Here is a 19,845-nt window from a genome sequence, read left to right on the forward strand (position 1 = left end):
TTTAATCTTCACAAAACCACAGCCAGAGTCACTGAAATGTCTAATGATTTCTTTCCCTCCAACTGTTTTCCTTTAATTTATTAAAGCTAAAAGATAGACTTTGAAGCAACAATATCAAGAATAATTTTTTTTTTTCTTCTGTAGATAATCATAGCTATATTTAGCTTTCCAGTGTCATTTATGTTGCTTATTGATTTTAAAAGAACTATTATTTTATTAGTGAGGTTGGTAGCTAATTTGTTTGCTTGTCTTGGTTGCATACTCTCTGCAGATGATCTGCTAAATAAGTACTATCTTACAAAAAAGTCCATATTAATGTCAGAAATTTTAATGTTCATTTTAACAAACCCATTAATATAAAGATCATTTTCCACTCATATTTTTTTCCTCTATTTTCCTACTGTGGGGATGACCCTTTATTTCAGGTGATTCGAATGGTTGCTGCTGCTTTCTGCATTTCTTACATTGGCTTGATTATATACCATCTGATAAAAGTTGAATTAATTTTTAAAGACAAATGTGTTTTATTTTTGGTTGGCAATTTAAGTAGAGTTGGTTGCTCTTTGTGGGAGAAGAATTTTTATCTTTTACTCCTGTTTTTCAATTACACCAGTTACATATATGAGATATATGAAGGGCATGAAAACATAGAGTACCAGAGAATAAAGGGACTCTCCATGAAAACACATCTTGCATACATTTGGGAGGAAAGGAGTAAAGAATGGACTAAAAGGTAAAGGAGCTCTCAACTGCAAGGTTTGAACCACGAGATATGGCTTTGAGTGAAGAAGTTGACTGGAAAAGTTCCAAATAAAGCACAGTCAGACAAGAGCAACAGCAGGAAAGAAGCAAGTAATGATAATGCTGGATAAGCAAAATCTAGGGCTGGGCATCTGTGTCCTTCAGCTGCCAAATTCACCCAATTAGCGGCATTAAAGGTTGGCTGGGCAGCAGTGACAAACAATGAAGTTATAGATATGGCATGCTATCATCTGTTACTGCATCCAAAACTAAATTAGTGTTTAATTTGTCTAGTGATTTTCAAAAGAACATGCAAGGATAATTGAGGCTTAAAGTCTCTTTGTCTCTTTTTTGGTCTTTCTCCCTCACACAAATAAAAGCATATTTGTGCTTTTATTTGTGTGTGTCTATTTTTGTGGATTATAGAAAAATAAATTAGTTGATAAAAGCTTGTGAAGATGGGAGAAGGTCATCTCAACTAGGCATATTAACATGTTTGAATTTTTGTATTTGCAAAATGCATAATACATATAAGAGGAATTATTATAATATGTGTATTATCATTGAGATTTTTTACAGACTGCACAAGCTAAAAACAGATTGTATGTGTTCCCATGCTTTGTTGTTTATCAGTGTGTCTCTGAGGGGGGATGAGCATGGGACACGGAGGGAGAGATCACTGAATTAAGTGAAGGAAAGTTGTTAGAGCGAACATTGAAGTCTTTCCTTCCCTAAGTGATTCACCTTCATCTGAGATTAATCTGATGGATTTTCTACATCTGTTTGGATTTTTTCATATTCTTGACATCATCAGGTCTTCATTTGCTAATTGTTTTGAAAATAAGGTTGAAATTTTTCTAGTCATGAAAACAGTGGAACATTCAAATTTCCTAAATATCCTTCTTAAAATTGCAGTGCATTTAACAATTTTATCGGAAGCAGTTGAAACAGCAAAATAGTATCTCATTTCCATTCATAGCACATCTGACATGCAATAATCATCAGACATTGCTTGTAGATTTGCAGCTGAAATCTAGGAATAGAGAATGTTACATTTTACATGAGTTACAGAGTTATTTTTCATTGATTTCATTAACCATTTTATTTACAAATTTCTTTTTTAACCTGGATTTTCAGTGAAAGTAACAGAACTGTACTGAATATTCTCTGAGTTCTGATGTTGTTGTACTTGTTTTGTGGTGTCAAAGAAAGTTTGATCGACTTGCTAAAGTGCTTGCTATACATGAATCATGAGATTCTGTGAATGCTTTGTTAAAATCCTTAGTTCAGTGCAAAACAGCACCCTTTCTCTTCATGCTCATTTCCTGTGTTGTTTGAAGTAGTTTTTCTCAACTCAGTGGATTTGCCTGTCTGAAAGACTTCCAAAAAAACAGTATATGCGAGTATGTGTTTTGATTTCACTGAGGAGGAAATTCACTTTCCCTGCATAAATCTGAAGCTCCATGATGGTGAAATACAATGGCCAATAAGAGGTGTTAATAAACACCTTCCCAATTATAGCCAAGGTGAAGTCTTAGACTCTTGTTTGTAGGATTTATACAATCACAGAGCCTCTTTTCTCTTTGTATGCAATTGCCATTGCCTGTTAGGCTAATCAGTACCTGCCAGGTAATTGTGGTGGACTGTTAGAGTCTTGCTCCAGGTTTAAGAGGAGGGTAAATTGTACAAAAGTCATTGTCATCATCTAGCTTTTATATTGTCTTGTGTTAAGTCTTCAGAAATTTAAGTTCTTAAAAAAGAACTGATGAACAAGCAAAGGAATACAGCATCATTATTGTTTTAGAGATGAGTGAGATGTGTAAGGTTGGTCTAATACTGTGAGCTGTTCTAACATTGGAATGTATATGGTATAAAGTATCTATACACCCCAGCTGTCATACGGACACTTTCTGTACATTGCAAGCTAATTTGTCCTTTAGCTATGCATGAGAAAGAGTGGTCATGTTGGATATTTAGTATTCAGATCTCTATGATGATGGCAGTGCGCTAAGTTTCTTCACAAGGAAGCAAACTATTTTTTAGCTTTTATAACTTGGAACACTATGCATTCCTTATGCACAGCTTGGGATGTTCTCAGCCTTTTATTTTTCCATGAGGTTATTCCTTGATGTACTGTATTTAAAAAAAGGGCATATATTGACTTGTTTCCAGTATTTGTCTATAATTGATTGGATATATTATTTGTTAGATTGAGAGGTGCTAAAGGAACCAGTCTCTCCACCTTTCCAACTTATGAACAGGCATACTTGCAAAACCTGGCCCATTGATTTTTATGTTGTATTTACTGTGTCCATATGGAGGAGGGGGGTTAATAAATTTTTTGTCTTGATTATGTTTGCCTTGGTGCTGATTGCAAGAAGCCGGGGGATCCAGTAGAAATTACACACTTAAAATGTATCTCCTCTTTGTGCAGAAAGTATTAAAACACCTTGCAGTGGTAGAAGTTTAAATTACATATGCAACAATGTAGGTCTCTTTAACAGTGTAGGAGCCTTTGGGAAGAATCTTGATACAGATACATCATTATTGTACATAGGCTAGATAAGGTTGCTTCTAATCGTAAAATTGTAAGATTCTTATAAATCAATGGCTTCTGTAGATTTTAAAGCTGTTATGTGGCAGATCCTTGTTGATTAGTTCCAAGCTCTTCTTAAAGCAGATCAACATGAATTTCATCTATGCATAAAAGCATGTGCTATGATCAAAAGATGACTCATTACTTTTTCATTGAAAGCTCATATCATTTTACAATTTCAAATATTGCGAAGACCATTATGTTAAATAATGTTGCAAAGATTCAAAGACCGTTGTGTTAAAATATCTGAAGAAATTTCAGCTTTTCTACAAATAGAATGATCTTCTGATGGAGTTCTATCCATCAACACCTGTTTCTTTGGTCATTTATGCAGAGGAGTGTATCTCATTTTAAGCAAAGATGAAAATGTGTCAACTTGCCAGTCAGAGGGCTGGGTTCATCTCACCTATCTTTAGCTGTCCATGCATGAGGTGTCCAGGCTAAACTTACCATTAAAAGTCCCTCTCTTTTCCAATAAGAGAGTTGGACAGCTTTTGGAGTGATTGGTGCCAATTTTGGAATGTGGAGAATTGCATCCTTAAGGTTATTTACCTCTTTGGTTTAGAAGGAGTCTAGAAATCTAACTTAATGAGCTGCCTAACTTCTAGGTGGTTGAAATTAGGTGAAATTTACCTTAAATGACTAGATTAGCAAAAGTATCGAAGGCTGTTTCTTAAGGTTAAAACCCTTATGCCCAACTTTTTTTTTACCATACTGTTTTTTTTGTTTCCTTAAATATTTTGAGCATGTGTCATTTATCCTTGTTAAAATATCACCCAATCCATTCAATATATGTCATATGATGGCACTGTGAGACAAAGATGTCCTCCTACACTAAAGATCAAACAGAACTTTCAGATGAATTTTTTTCTTTTTTGGGTGCCAGTGGAGGGGAGGCTGGGAAAAATCCTCCACTGTTATGTGGGCTTGCTTGAATGATTAGCTCTTTTTTAAGTGCTTGAGCACACAGATTCACATAGTAATTAAATTCCTGCTGTGGAAACTACTATTCAAAGAAAACAATAAAAAATGTTTTTGATTAAATACTATATCAGCAATGAAATGCAACTTTTTATTGAACAGGGAGAAGCAGCTTATGAAAAAGCACATTAACATTAATGTCTTTTCTTTGGAATCTTAGGGGAAGGATATAGGACTTATTCCTCAGTTCAGCAACTCTAGAAATTCTCATTTACATGGTTTATACTCCCCTCACCCCCAGTAAATCATTTATGGTCAGATGTTTTCTTACAGATGACCCACGTTCTCTTCCAACCTAGATCCTGAGCAATGCCATAGTGAATTCATGTGATGCCTCAGGATAGAATTTGGCCCCAAAAAACCTTGCCCCAATATAAACTTTCCTTTGGCACTAGAACTAGTGAGCCCACAAAACTAGTCTCAGTCTTTGGTTTTAATTTTTACTTCATCTCCTTCTGCTTCATTCTGCTCATGAAGATTCATAGGGGCATAATTTTTCATCATAGGGTATGAAATGTAGAATCATGGAATAAAGGAAGTTGCAAGGAACCTCTGGTGGTCATCTAATCCAACCACTCTTCGAAGCATGGCTGACTTAGATCAGTGGATCTGGTGGATCCAGATCTAGTGGAAGAATCTAAGTGGAAAAAGAAAAGGAATTTCATCCTTCAAGTCTGGGGCTTCTTTATGTAGAAATGCTTCATAGCTTCTTGTTCCACATTCAGTAGAGATGACTGTATAGTCAGACCATAGTCCAGGGATGTACATATGTAATGTTCATCACATTGGTTATAATTTAGTTTTATGTCTTTTACACAACAACATGATTGCTTTACCCAGTAACTATTAATATGGATCTATTTATCCGAAGGAATTCAATCTATGTTAGTTTATTATTGTATTTTTCATTGTCCTTGAATAATATTCCCTGTCTTTTGCTTCAGACAGGTTGACTAATTCTAAGTCTATGAGTAACAAATATAGGAAATTCTCATTAGAAAAAAGCTAAGTGTTCATTTCTCCAAATGTTGTTCAAATATGGGGGAAATATATCCTGTAGTTTAGTTCTATAGAACACCTTGATTAAATTCAGTGATCTAAATTTTCCTCTGAGCAGGTCTGTTCCTTGGCAACAATCCTGTAGTGAGCTGTACTGTCATATGTCCCTTTCCAGAAAGACACTGTGATATTTATAAATCTATCTAAGAATACAGATAACCCACACACTAAAGCATATGTCAGGGCATAGCTGTCAGTCCTGTCAACTTGCAGCTCTTTGAAGGAGCAGAAAGTCACGTTGACTCACCAGTGTGTGGCCCTGATTTTAGAGCTCTGAGCTCTGTAGAGTCTATTTTGCGTTAATACATTTTACAAGTAAATGTCCCTGTGTACGGCATATGTTGAGATTCAGAGATAGCACTGTTGTAGAACCTGCTACAAAATATTAGAGCAGATAATGTCTTACAGAATTTGGCACATTCTGTTTGAAAGGATCTGGCACTGCACCATGGACTAATAGCTAAGATGCTCTGTGAGAGGTGACATTCTCCTTTCTGAAGGCCACTGCAAGGACAGAAGGGAGAAGGTCCTTACTGAAGGACCTTCGGAGTATCACTCAGTATGTTAGGGCAGAAAGTGCTTTATTTATCTGATAAATTGTAGTGTATAGATATCCACTTACATTATTGAACCTGATGTCGAAAGTCCTGATCCAGCAGAACACTTCCTATTGTATTTAAATGCTTTGCTGTCTTGGGACATCCATGTGGCTGTGAATATTTCCATACAGCTACTCCTTTTTATCAGCCCTGAGCTCTGCTACCAGCTCAGCACAGTCTTGAGTAGCTGCCAGTCAGTCACATTATTAACACTTGAAATGCTCCAGGCTGGCTGAGTGGGGGATTACTTCTGCCCATGGTTGCTTTCCAAACTGTGTCACCTACTTCCCAGCCTATCCTCACTTCTTCAGCTCAGGGTCTATGAAAGACAGGCAGTTCTGTGAAAATGAATTTTGAGTCCTTCTGGATGTAGTTAACCTGTGAGGCAATTGACACTTCTCTTTCTAGCATGGGAGCATATTTTTCAGACTGTGAGAACTGTTTATTAAGGTCCTTCTCTCTGTGTGTGCAGTGGGAAGAACGCATACAGCTAACACTCCCATGAAATATTATCGTAGTTCATATTCGAGGAAGAACTGTGAACAACAAACACCTTTCCTCTACAAAAAAGGATTTCTTTTGGCTCAGGAAATCCCTGAACTAAAAAATACCGGTTGTAGTGAAGAAACGAGCATGTATTTTTGCCCTGTGCTTATCAGAAGACAGGTTACATGCACCTTTGGTTTGAATCATTAAGGCTGCTTGCATGTTGTAACATCAACTACCCTTCACTGGCAGACAAAAAGAAAGGTATCCACACACTCTTTTTTTTCCTACTCTGCCTTGCAATACTGCCCACAAAGAGCCTTTTCTTTTAAACTCAGAAATCTTTCTTCACTGTCATGTCCTTATGCAGTTCCTCATGCTGTCGCCTATCAAGAAAGATGTCTCTGATGTCTCCTTCCTCTTCTTCTGAATTAAGCACAGGGTATGCTTTTAAAAATAGATTTGTAAGCCCTTAACCAAGATTGCATATACTTTCTCACAGCATCATGTACGTAAGAAGCTTGAAGAATAATTAAAAAAATAGTTAATTTTTCTTTCAGGAATTATTACAGTTTGAACCATTGTTTTGTGGTCTAATTAATCAAGGAAGTATTTTTAAATCTTGTAATGGAATGTCTCAGTTTTGACTGGAGGGAAATATGAGTTTTAATGTGTTCTCTTGGTTATTAGCATGCAGACATATGTTGGTCAAAATCTTAGATTTGAGGAGGTTTTATAAAATGTTCTTGAAGAGACAAGTACCATGTCCCAGACTGTAGAATGGTGTCTTTCCATTTGCATTTTAGTGTCATAGGGTTTTTCTTTCCTTGAAAATTATGTGGGGAAATAAGGAGAGGGGAAGGAGAATGCATTTTTCAACAGGATTTCAAAGAAAGTAAAAGCTCAAGAGCTTTGAACATAAAGCAAATTACTGGATCATGAATGTACTGATTAACAGAAAAAGCTATTAAGGAATAAATTAGCAATGATGAAATTTAGTCCAGGCATGCTACTGCATTCCTTTACTCTTTATAAAATATTTGTGCCTCTTCACCACAAAGTGAGTGCAGATGAGTTTTGAGTTTTCAATGTTGCATTTACTTTCATCTCAATTGAAATAGGCTTTATTTTGATGGAGAAGCACCATTTTCAGTATTGTGCCTAAGAAGGCATTGGGGCTGTTGGAAGTGATGGAAACTGCACAGCAGTTAAAAGCAAAACAAAACAAACCCCAGCACTTTTACCTATAAAAAAGAAAAATCATGCTTCGGCATGAGGTGTAAAAGGGTTACACACGACTCTTCTAAGATTCAATACATCAGAAAAACACGTTAACAGAATTTCAGTTCAGGAAAACAAAATATTTTTATGTTGATCATTCCTGTTCCTCCTTGTTCTTGACTTTTCTCTTTTAGTCTGGTCTGCACTATCAGTTCTCATTGATACCACTTGTGCACACTTCCCCATCAGAGGATGACCAGTGCTCCTTATGAATCTTCTTTATCTATCACTATTATAAAAAACCACCATCCTTCCTGTCACTCAGGTATTAGCCTGTTCTGCTCCCTGTGCCTTATCCTGTAGGCAATATCCAAATACTGCTACACTTTCTTTAAAATTTTTGGAAGATTCTTTTCCACATAGCTGTGTCTTTCCTCTCATCCTCCACTGATCAAGGCAGGCTGCTTTTCTTTTACACCTCTGACACTCACATCAGCTTTTCTGCACCTCACTATTGCCACAGCTGCTGCAAAGATCAAATTAATTAATCTTTCTTCTCCCTGTCATTTTCCACTCTAAATCTTTCCGTTGCAGCCAGTTCAAGTTGTTCCTCTTTATCTAAAAGGCCTCTCACAGGTCTCTTGCTCTTTTTCACGCCTGTTCATGTTTCATTCCCCATTGTGCCCTCCAGTATTCTCCTCTAAAAATGTCTTTTGCCTTTTTCCATCTCTTCACTGTTCCTTAACGATGGGGGTCTGGTATTTTCTGGTGTTTTTTTTTGTTTGGGTTTTGGTTTGTTTTCTTTTTTTTTTTCCCCACAGCTGTCTTCTCTTTGTGATAGTTTCCAAAGAGCTGTCTTTCCATTCGTATGCATAGTGTCTCTGAACTTATGGTCTCAGTTATATGCTGTCCTTTTTTCATTAGCCAAATAATTAAGGACAAGTAAAGGAGCAGTCAGCACAGAAAAGAAGAACATGCATTTTATTAAAAAAGCTCAATTTAAGTATGATAGTTAATACACATATAATATATATTACACATATATTTAAAGAACATAAATGAATAAATATAGTTATTATAGACAAATAATGCATCCCAGTGTTGCCACCTAATTTGCCATATCATGTGTTACTAATAACATTTAATGTTCTGGGAAAGCACTGATAAGAACGGCATATACAATGTAGCTTGGGGACTATAACTATACACGTATAACTGTTATTATTGTTCTAAATCTCTAGGCAGATCTTTTTCTGCAAAGTTAATGTGAGAGGTTGATGTGCAACAATAAGTCTCTTGTTGCTAATAATTTGGTCACACATTTTCTTCTTTCTTAAAAAAAAGCTTAAACTGTTAACACTTTTCAACTCAGTGAGGAAAAAACCCCGGCTAACTTATCTGCAGATGAAACAAAATCTTGAAAAGGCATTTTTATGAAAAGCATATTTCACTAAAAAGAAATATATGACCAATATAATGGTTATGCTTAATGTAAGAAGACACACGAAGGAATACTTCATGGCAACTGCATCAGTGTTGCAGGCTTTTTCTTGTAGAGAACCATATAAGGAAGCATAAGTAGAGATTCATTGCAAGCCATTCTTGGTGTAATTTTGTCTTGTATCAGGCATTTCTCTGTATAGTGTAATGAGAAAAACTCTCACTCTTCCTTTACTCCAGTGTGGGGTCCCGCCCACAGGAGACAGTTCTCCGTGAACTTCTCCAATGTGAGTCCTTCCACAGGCTGCAGTTCTTCACAAACTGCTCCGGCGTGGGTCCTTTCCACAGGGTGCAGTCCTTCAGGAACAGACTGCTCCAGTGTGAGTCCCCCACGGGATCATAAATCCTGCCAGCAAACCTGCTCCACTGTGAACCTCTCTCTCCACAGGGTCATAGGTCCTGCGAGGAACCTGCTCCAGTGTGGGCTCTCCATGGGGTCACAGGCTCCTTCACATAGCATCATAGAATCATAGAATCATAGAATTGATGAGGTTGGAAGGGACCTTTAAGATCATCAAGTCCAACCTTTAACCTACCCTGACAAAAGCCACTTCTAAACCATGTCCCTAAGTGCCCCATCTACCCTTTTTTTAAACACCTCCAGGGATGGTGAATCCACCACCTCCCTGGGCAGCCTATTCCAATGTTTAATAACCCTTTCAGTGAAAAAATGTTTCCTAATACCCAATCTAAACCTCCCCTGACGTAACTTGAACCCGTTTCCTGTCGTCCTATCACTTGTCGCCACATCCACCTGCTCCAGCGTGGGGAACTGCCCAGGCTGCAGGTGGGTCTCTGCTCCACTATGGACCTCCATGGGCTGCAGAGGGACAGCCTGCCTCACCATGGTCTTCACCGTGGGCCGCAGGGGAATGTCTGTTGGGCACCTGGAGCTCCTTCTCCTCCTTCTTCACTGAACTTGGTGTCTGCAGAGTTGTGTCTCTCACATATTCTCACTTCTCTCTTCTGACTGCTGCAGTTGCCCAGCTGTGCAGCAACTGTTTCCCCTTCTTAACTATGTTATCCCAGAAGTGCTACCACTGTCGCTGATGGGCTCGGCCTTGGCCAGCGGTGGGTTCATCTTGGAGCCGGCTGGCATTGGATCTATCGGACATGGGGGAAGCTTCTAGCAGGTTCTCACAGAAGCCACCCCTGCAGCCCACCGCTACCAAAACCTTGCCATGCAAACCCAGTACATATTAATAAATTTTTTGCTACTGGATTTTCCTTCCTGTAATGTATATTCTCAGTCCCGCTTTCCAACAGCAAAACAAAGCTAGTGCTATTTCTTATAGTTTCAATCTGGCCTTTCTATGTGCTTGAATGTACCTTAGAAGAGGTCACAGCAAGAGATTTATTTGTGATTCCTAAATGAACGTGCAGAGTAGTAGAACAAATAGGTAGCATTAGCTCTGTTCTTAAAATTGTGTACAAAATAACTAACCCTTCTCCCATCTCACAAAAAGACCACGTAAATAATTTCTTTATTATTTATTGAAAGCTGACAGCATACTTGCTGTTGTGTGAACAAGACTTTCTGCTCATAATCTTTTGCTGATGGCAGGTCCTGACCTCACTAATATGCAAAAGGGCTGTCTGCTCACTTCTTGACTGCAGGAGCACTTTCTTCGCTGGAAACGAACAATGGCGTTTAAATGTATGTTGTGGCAAAAGCAGGAAATGTCCATGCCCCAAAATATGACCAAAATAATGTGGGTGTGATGGGTTTGCACAGATGTTCACAGCCAAAGCAAGTTCGTGAGTGCTTCTCAGTGCAATTGGATAGAATATTTGAAGGATTTCAGTAGCTGCCTTCCAAACTGTAGTAAAGGTTTGAAAGCTCAATTAAATTCAAGTGCTATATATTCATAGATTTTTTTTTTAAAAATCCTAGTCAGTAATTAACAGCATTATTGTGAAGATTGAAGGTTTTACGTTGCCTGTGGGAATGCTGTAAGTAGTATCACATTGAATGCAGAACAACACATTCTTAGGTTATGCATGGGCTTAGTGTATAGCAGATATACCCATCGTCTGTGACATATAAGAGAGGAAAGAAATGAAAAGAGTGCTTAGCTGCATGTTAAAAGTCTTGGATACATAGGAAGAACTATAGTCAGTGAAATAATGTGGGGTCCCACATGCTTGTAGAATTTCATGGACACTGACGTTATAAAATGCTGGCATTTTTCTTAACATAAAAAAATGCTAACAATGATTTTTGTATTTGTATTTCAGTAAATATTTATTGTATTATTAAAGAAAAAGGGATTGACAGACAAAAGCACAGTGCAATAACTGTGAACTGAGTAAGTCAAAGGACTATGTGGAGGATAGTATTAGTTAAGTACACTTATTCAGACCCCATCAGACCCTTTGTTTTAGTAGATGCTATTTATTTTCTTCACATTGTCACATGTTTTGCAGCAGTCCAGTTGCTATGAGTAAGAGTATCCTCACAAGATATAAATAGCTTCTTTTGATTTTTTTAATGTTATAGAGTTAACAAGAGAAAAAGACTTTCCTATTTGTAAAAATGATTTTCTTGGCAAACACAGTTGGTTGCTAAGATGTATGCAGAATGAATGTTCGCTGATTATTCACTCTGAAAGAAACTTGGATGGTGACTCCAAGCGTTACACATCAATGTAATCACCACATCTCAGACCGTTACAGGAGATGATTGCTAGAATAGTCACATGGATTTCTTTTAATTTGCTGCAGATTTATTCCTCCTTATTTTGGGGGGCATACAATTATTTTTAAAATCGCCAGTGCCTTAATCTTCAGCATCTTCACTGTTGCAATGTCTCTCAGTCAGTGAGAAAGACCTTAGACCTTGATGAGTTTGGAAGAAAAAAATATGAAGAAGATAAAAGTACGATATTCATTCACTCCACTTTAATACTCTTTCTGCCAGTTTGAAAAAATGTGAGTCTTACTTCAAAGCCTGTGTTAGAACTGGTGGCACAAATAACCCTCTATAATGTATCTATTTGTGTAATCAGATGGCTGCTATTGCAGTAACTCAAGGTCATCCCATCTATTCTGTTCATGATTCCTGTTTTGACTATTGTGGTCTCCAGCAACATGCACAATAGAAGAAAATAGTTTTACTAAAAGATAACCATGGTTTTGTTCTTCTTTTTTTAACTGCATCTGATTTAAAGTAGAGGAATGGGAAGAGACGGTTTTCTTCCACTTCACTCTTTCTTCTTTGGTTTTTATTCCTTTGAAAGGGTTGCTGCGACTGGCTTGTAAATAAGTGCTAATGACATTACCGTGGGCAGTACAAGAGAGACAGACTGACGTGGATCTCATGTTTTTCCAGATGAGGATAGGCATTCACTCAGGATCAGTGCTGGCCGGCGTCGTTGGTGTAAGAATGCCACGTTATTGCCTCTTTGGGAACAATGTCACCCTTGCAAGCAAATTCGAGTCAGGAAGTCACCCTCGCCGCATCAATGTCAGTCCAACCACATACCAGTAAGTCCTCTAGCTTTTTCATACTATTTTTATTTCAGCCTCGTTTAAATTCAATCTCATAATATGATCTGTCCTCAACTCATGAACTTCAACAGAAAGTCGGCAGCGCACCAGAACAACTGGAAAGAGGTGTTGCGTGGGGCTGTCAGTCTTTTGTTTGCCATCAGAATGTGCAAAGAAGTCAGGCAGTGGAGGCAAGGAAGCATAACAGGAGGGCCAGCCATTCCTGCCTAAACTAATGTGTAACAGAAGAGAGACATGTCTCCCATAGCACCATATTTTTTTGCATGATTACAGCTTTAGGCTAAGGATTTGGGTTCCACCTGCTATACACAGTTGATGAAGAACAGTTGAAGAACATTACCACTGTCTCAGAAGAAAGTATTTAATTTTAATTTTTAGTTCAGGAAGAAATTCTTAAAGAACTCTTTAACTTTTAATTCAGGAAGAAATTCTTTACAGTAAGGGTGCTGAGACACTGGAAGAGGTTGCCCAGGGAAGTTGTGAATGCCCCATCCCTGGAAGTGTTCAAGGCCAGGCTGGATGAGGATTTGAGCAGCCTGGTCTACTGGGAGGTGTCCCTGCCCATGGCAGGGGGTTGGAACTAGATGATCTTTAAGGTCCCTTCCAACCCGAACCATTCTGTGATTCTGTAATTTTGCTAGAAAAGCCAAGCTTTCAAAGAGTTTTTATACTTTCTTGAAGACAAAATGTATTGTTTAGCATTGTAAAGAGACACTTGATTAGAAGCGTTTTCTTAATGTAAGAAAAAAGATTGAAGATGGCAAAGCATTATCCTTGCTCTTTGAAGAAATTATGCAAATAGAGAGAAGGCTTGATTAAATCTGGTTAGGAGGAACAGCTCCTAAATTAAAAAGGTGTTCCTGACTGTTCAAATTTGACAGCTTGACTATTAGAATTTCTGCTGCTTGGATTACTACTGATGTATTCACTTTTTTGGCAGAAGATTTCAATCTTTGTCTTTTCCCGACATTCTGTATCTGAAGTAATTTTCTGAAGTACAGTTTTTCTCAGGTTTTGGGACTGTTCCTCTGTGGTTAATCTATATGAAATTGCTCAAACAATACTGGTTTTCTTTTTTTTTTCTTTCTCGTACAGAACTGTGAATCTCAATTATTTTTTTTCCCTATACCTATCTCTGTAAATTGAAGTTTTAAATGGAATTTATTCATCCAAGAATTAAATAAATAATATGCTAAAATGTAAATCAGTCAGAAGATAAAGTTTAAAAGTAACCAAAGCTAGTGCATAAAATTACATTCATACGAAGAACCCATTCACTTGAGACCAGATTTACAGAATGGAGCAAGTGTAGCTAATTGAACAAGAGGCAGAAAAACTGAATGCACTTTTGATCATAAAATGCACAGAAGTAGGTTCATTAAAGGTATGAGCTTCAACAAGGCCAAGTGCCGGGTCCTGCACTTGGGCCACAACAACCCCATGCATCGCTACAGGCTTGGGGCAGCATGGCTGGAGAGCTGCCTGGCAGAAAAGGACCTGGGGGTTCTCATTGACAAGCGGCTGAACATGAGCCAGCAGTGTGCCCAGGTGGCCAAGAAAGCCAATGGCATCCTGGCTTGTATTAGAAATAGTGTGACCAGCAGAAGTAGGGAGGTGATTGTCCCCCTGTGCTCAGCACTGGTGAGGCCACACCTTGAGTATTGTGTCCAGTTTTGGGCACCTCAATATGAGAGAGATATCGAGGTGCTGGAGCGAGTGCAGAGGAGGGCAACGAAGCTGGTGAAGGGCCTAAAGAATAAATCTTATGAGGAGCGATTGAAGGAGCTGGGACTGTTTAGTTTGAGGAAGAGGAGGCTGAGGGGAGACCTCATCACTTTCCACAACTACTTGAAAGGACATTGTAGAGAGGTTGGTGCTGGTCTCTTCTCACAGGTAATTAGCGATAGAAGAAGAGGGAATGGCTTCAAGCTGCAGCAGGGTAGGTTTAGACTGGACATTAGGAAAAAATTCTTCACAGGAAGAGTGGTCAGACACTGGAATAGGCTGCCCAGGGAGGTGGTGGAATCACGATCCCTGAATGTGTTTAAGAGTCGTTTAGATGTGGTGTTAGGGGATGATGTGTAGGGGAGAACTTTGTAGAGTGGGGTTGATGGTTGGACTCGATGATGCCAAGGGTCTTTTCCAACCTAAATGATTCTATGATTCTATAAAAATATAAGTAGTGAGTAGTTGTGGGGCCAATCATGCACACAACTGTTTTTTTGGCATCCTGAAGCCAGAGTCATTTTCATGTGCCAGTGCCAGTTCTGTTGATTTTGGTTATGAGAGTGATACGGCAACTTTTCTGTGAGACAACGGATGTGTGGTCATTGTTGAGCAGCTTCAACCTTGAACTTGTTGAGTTCCAGAGGTCCTTGCTCATTGCAGAGGGGTTGGACTAGATGACCTTTAAAGGTTTCTTCCAACCCAAACCATTCTGTGATTCTATGTTTTGTTTTCATTACATTGCGGGGAAAAAGACTATTCAGAAAGCCAGGTTTAGGGGTTGTATATGGAGTTTGCTAGAAATCCATGCTTTTATGGTGCCCTTTATCTGACTTTGAGTACATTGTGGCACAGAGAAGGTGACCTGTTTGTCTGTGTCTCACCTCTGCCTGACTGCCATTGGTCATACTGTACCATAACAAGCCAATTGTGGGTAGCATGGGCTTGGAGAGCATTCTTACTAAGACCTAGTAGCACAACGAGTCAGATTTTCTCACCCTGTTTATCTTCTGGGTTGTATCAAAAAGTGGGCTACAATTTTTTTCACTTCCCTTTAATCCTAGAAATCCAGTAGGAATAGGACCATTTGTTTCAGGGTGGCCAAACTTTCACCTTATATGATCATCATGTCTGGTCTTATCATCTAGAAAGTTACAAATTTAGACTGTTGCTTTCAAAAGGGGAAGATAGCAGAAAAGTGACTTACGATGCAGTCACTATACGTTATATGCTATAAGATAAAATTGCAAAACAAAACAACAAAATACAGATTTTTTTTGTATTTGTTATCTGTGTTATTGTACTATGTAAAGAATCTGCTGCTATGTGCTGAACAAATTTAGTGCTCGAATCAGAGAGCTTCAAGTACAAGCAATAGGCTAGACACGTGGTTCCAGGTAAAGGAAGTAGAAATGGCAAGAAAATGTAAGTTTGAATGAGAGTCAGTTGTGATTGAAGATGAATGGCTAAAAGTAACAATGAAAAGCCTAAGAACTAGTTTATTTAACATGCTTCAGAAATTATATGAGAAAAATAAAATTAATGTGTATGGGGCCACTTCAAAAGGCTATTTCAAACCATACCTTATGGCATGGTTGAAAGCATGAGAACAGACAGGGAAGAAGTCAAGAAATGACATAGGGACACAGTGACCAGGAGAGTCTGCAATTACAAAACAGTCTGTAGGGCAGAATTATTCAGAGCTTCTGAAGGTGATCTGGGAGGTTTGAACATAATATACCGGTGCTATCCAAATAAACAACTAGCGATCTGATGTATCTGTATGTAACTTTTCTTAAATATAATTTTCATGAGTATGTTATTTGCAAACCGAAGTGTCTTTATAGTTGACCTTATATTCTATCAAATGCTTGTATTTGATCATACTGTGCTGCTGTGTACTCAATATTTTTATTATTTAAGAAGCAATGCTTTCCAAAGCAGACAATTCTGCAATCGGTACGAAAATAACATAATTTTCAATTAATTAAAACTACTGGCATTTATCATTACGTGTTTGTGTCTACCATGCCCCCTGACGAAAATTGTGATACAAGTTTTGTGCTTACAAAGCATACAGATACTGGAAACGTGTCTAACACTTACCAGCTTTCGTTTTGCAGTACAGATTATGCATCAGAAAGCGTCATCAGCATTCAAATTATAATCACACTTCAGAATGCCTATTATTGGTTTCAGGCGCTTCCCTGCGAGCCCGTAATCTGCCTATGTAGGAATCAGAGTCTAAAATTATAGCTATAAGATGTGGTGTTGCCTAGCAGCAGCAGCGAACCTGGGGCAGCCTTGGTCGAGTTACACCTGCCTGGGCAAAGCTCTGTGCTGTGAAACAGCACCTTTTACAAAGGTGGCCTTTGTATCTGTTGGGGATAAGAGCTCCCTTCTGATCAAAATACCTTGTTCCCTTGACTCAGGCAGGTCTTTTGACTGAGGGATTACAGAGCTTCATTTCATTTGCGTTGAATCACTGAGCATTGCAGAATGAGGGCACTGGAACAGCACTGGTAAAACTTCCAGTTAAACATGTGGAAACTGGAGAGGGAGTAGAGGATCCCAGAAAGGTCCGTATTTAAACATGCAGCCAGGAAGGAATGGAAGAATAACACATTCTCTGTTCCTTTAGTAAACTGGCAAATCTAGCTCAAGTTTTATTTAATTCATCTACATTATCCTGAATTGAATAAAATTACCCTATTTTACATACTCAGGAAGGAAGCATAATGAGATTTACAAGACTCTTCTTCAGAACAGAAGAGAGATTAAATATTTTTTTAATTCTTTGTTTCAGCCTTGAATAATGATGTTTATCAGACATTAATATAATATACCCACATTCATCCTGTTTCCATAATAGTATTACAATGTAATGCCCTGGGATCTCAAAGCAGTTATCAAAAGCAGGTAAACATAATTGTTGCTATTTGTCAAGTAACTGTATTTAAAAATGAATTCTCTTTTTCCTCTTCTTTCCACCTCTGGTATTTTCCAGCACGTATTTCCCTTATGGAGGAGGTGGTTCTGGCATCAAGTGTTGGGTACAGAAACTTTCCATTATCACATGCTGGGCAATACATCTGGGACCTGAGCTTAGGCAAAGATGAACAGCCTGTATCCCACATCCTTATCTGATTTAGGAGAGAGAGCAACCAAGCGTACCTCCTCGAGCTGGGCGAGGTCACTGATGGTTCACCTGCCTAAATTGCCCCTCATCCTTTAAAATTAAAACTGTGTTCCTATGAACTCCTTATAGATTTTTATTTTAATCAAATTCTTTTTTCTACAGGTTATATCTGTATCTATGTCTCTATATATTATTATATATATTATTTTTCCTACAGGTTTTATCTGAATATATATCATTTTTTCTACAGGTTACATCTACAACTATCTATATCTTTCTATATCTATCTATATTTTTCTGCCTCATATGGGTAAACAAATGGATTTGCTTTCCAAGAGCCTTTTCAGATTATTTTAAATTTTATTTCTGAGCATCCTTTAAAAAATGTTCCTTTTTGTATTTGTCAATTCACCATGTGTGCTTTCGTGAGGTATATTGGTGGACAGGCAATTTAGTTATGGACAGAAAGGGAACACAGCTTATACATGGGCACAAAAAATTATTGTTAGTGTAATTAAAGTATCAAAGTCTAATCAAAATGCACTGGTTTATTCTTGTTTTTCTGTTCCCAGTGTTATCTGCCTCCATGAGGCTGGACCCCCGTAGTCATTTGTGATTATGGTCCTGGGGCCTCTGCTGTTTGCCCGTTCTTGCGCTTTGTGAAACTTCATTTTTATTCAAGGTTTGTAGGTAGTTCAGTCTACACAGAATAACTCTGTGTTAGATCACTGTCAATAGTTAGTAGTACATGTTACACCACAGTTCCACAGAGCTTAAGTAAAGCTAAAACATATTTAGGCAATAGTCTGACAGCTAGACAACTGCTAAAACTACAAAAACATCAAGCCTGTACAAATCCAAACAAATCCTGAGGCCGGCACTGTTAGATCAATGCAAGACCTGGGGCTTTTTACTAGTGGTGGTGCAATCCTGTTCACTGAGCCTAATTCTCTAATGTCCCAGAGAGCAGAGACCCACTATTCCTTCTGCTTAGGTGGGTGAGGAACAAAAGTATTAAAGGTCAGGGACAGAGACTCGCCATGCTGAGCTGCACGTGATATACAATATATTGTATGAAAAAAGTCATGGCTGGTCTTTTCATAACCTTATTACATTTGATCTGTGTGAAGGAAAAACACCAATACGCAAACGTCCATAGTTTAAAAAGTAATAAAATACAATGTGAAGTGAATTCAATCCAGGCATAGTCAGGCTTTTTTCAGTCTCCTGGTCTTTCTAGAATATGTAGAAACTGAGGGAGAAATTTAAAGCCACTAAAATTTAGAACCAAGCGCACTGATTTTTGGTATTACAGTAGCAAATTCATATCTTTATACATATGAGCAGCCTATCAATATTTCTAATGAATGCCATAATAGTTTATCATCTGAATTAATATGCAAACAGAAGAGCTGACTTATGTTATCAAACCAGATGCCCAGCTGGTGAAGTGACCGACACTTGTTGCCACAGAGGAAGGCCTCGGCAATCCAGCAGGAGACAGTCTTCTGATAGCCTGTTTGGGAAGCCATTAATTAAATTTTCCTAACCGTACCAAGTAATTGGTGGATGTGAACAAGGTTAACTAATGTTTTTACGCTTCTTTAAGAGTGAAGGCAGAAAGAACCTTTTCTTTTGTTGATAGCTACCCCTGTGAAAGGTAACATTTATGGAAGATTGAGCTGGCCACTTTGCTTTTCTTGGTGCATACTAAATTTAAGAAAGCAACGCATATTCTCCTTTATGGTAGTGCATTGTATTTTTTTTAGAAATATTGTTCAAATTTTGGTCTATATAAAACTATTTTCCTAGAAGAAGCTTACATTGAAGTTCAGTTCTGAATAGGTGCTTTTTTGACTCTGATTCAGCAAATTGCCAAACCCTATCATAACGTGACTTTTATTTAAGCTATGTGGAAGTTCATTATACAGAGGTTAAAATGTATATATATGCAAAACCAAAGCTGAATAAATATTTGGCTGTTGTTAATACCTTCCTTCAATATTCCATTCCTGTTACATAGTTTATTGAAGCAGCAAGTACTGTAATTAGTCTCATATCTAGTTAGATATGAACATGCATTTGAGGGTTATTATCTAATACATATTTTTTATATATATATATATATATAAATTCACAGCACATATCTCAGGAACTGTCATGTCAATTATATCCACTGTACATTTTGTGGAGGGCCTGAGGAAGTCAGAGGGGAGCAGGCTGTCGGAGACGCTGTACTTTGTTCTGGAGAGGCTGATATTCCTGAACCGCTCCTGTGGTCATGGGTC

General features: G+C 38.1%; 1 protein-coding gene across 1 annotated transcript in view; it reads left to right on the plus strand.

The window, feature by feature from the left end:
* Nucleotides 1-19,845, plus strand: part of GUCY1A2 (guanylate cyclase 1 soluble subunit alpha 2) — a 167,700-nt gene that overhangs the window by 139,180 nt on the left and 8,675 nt on the right. The window contains exon 7 of the mRNA XM_074570363.1: nt 12,515-12,669. Coding sequence (XP_074426464.1) covers nt 12,515-12,669 — 155 coding nt within the window. The remainder of the gene's footprint in view (nt 1-12,514; nt 12,670-19,845) is intronic.

Source organism: Larus michahellis, chromosome 1 (genome assembly GCF_964199755.1).
Source record: "Larus michahellis chromosome 1, bLarMic1.1, whole genome shotgun sequence".
NCBI lineage: Eukaryota > Metazoa > Chordata > Aves > Charadriiformes > Laridae > Larus > Larus michahellis.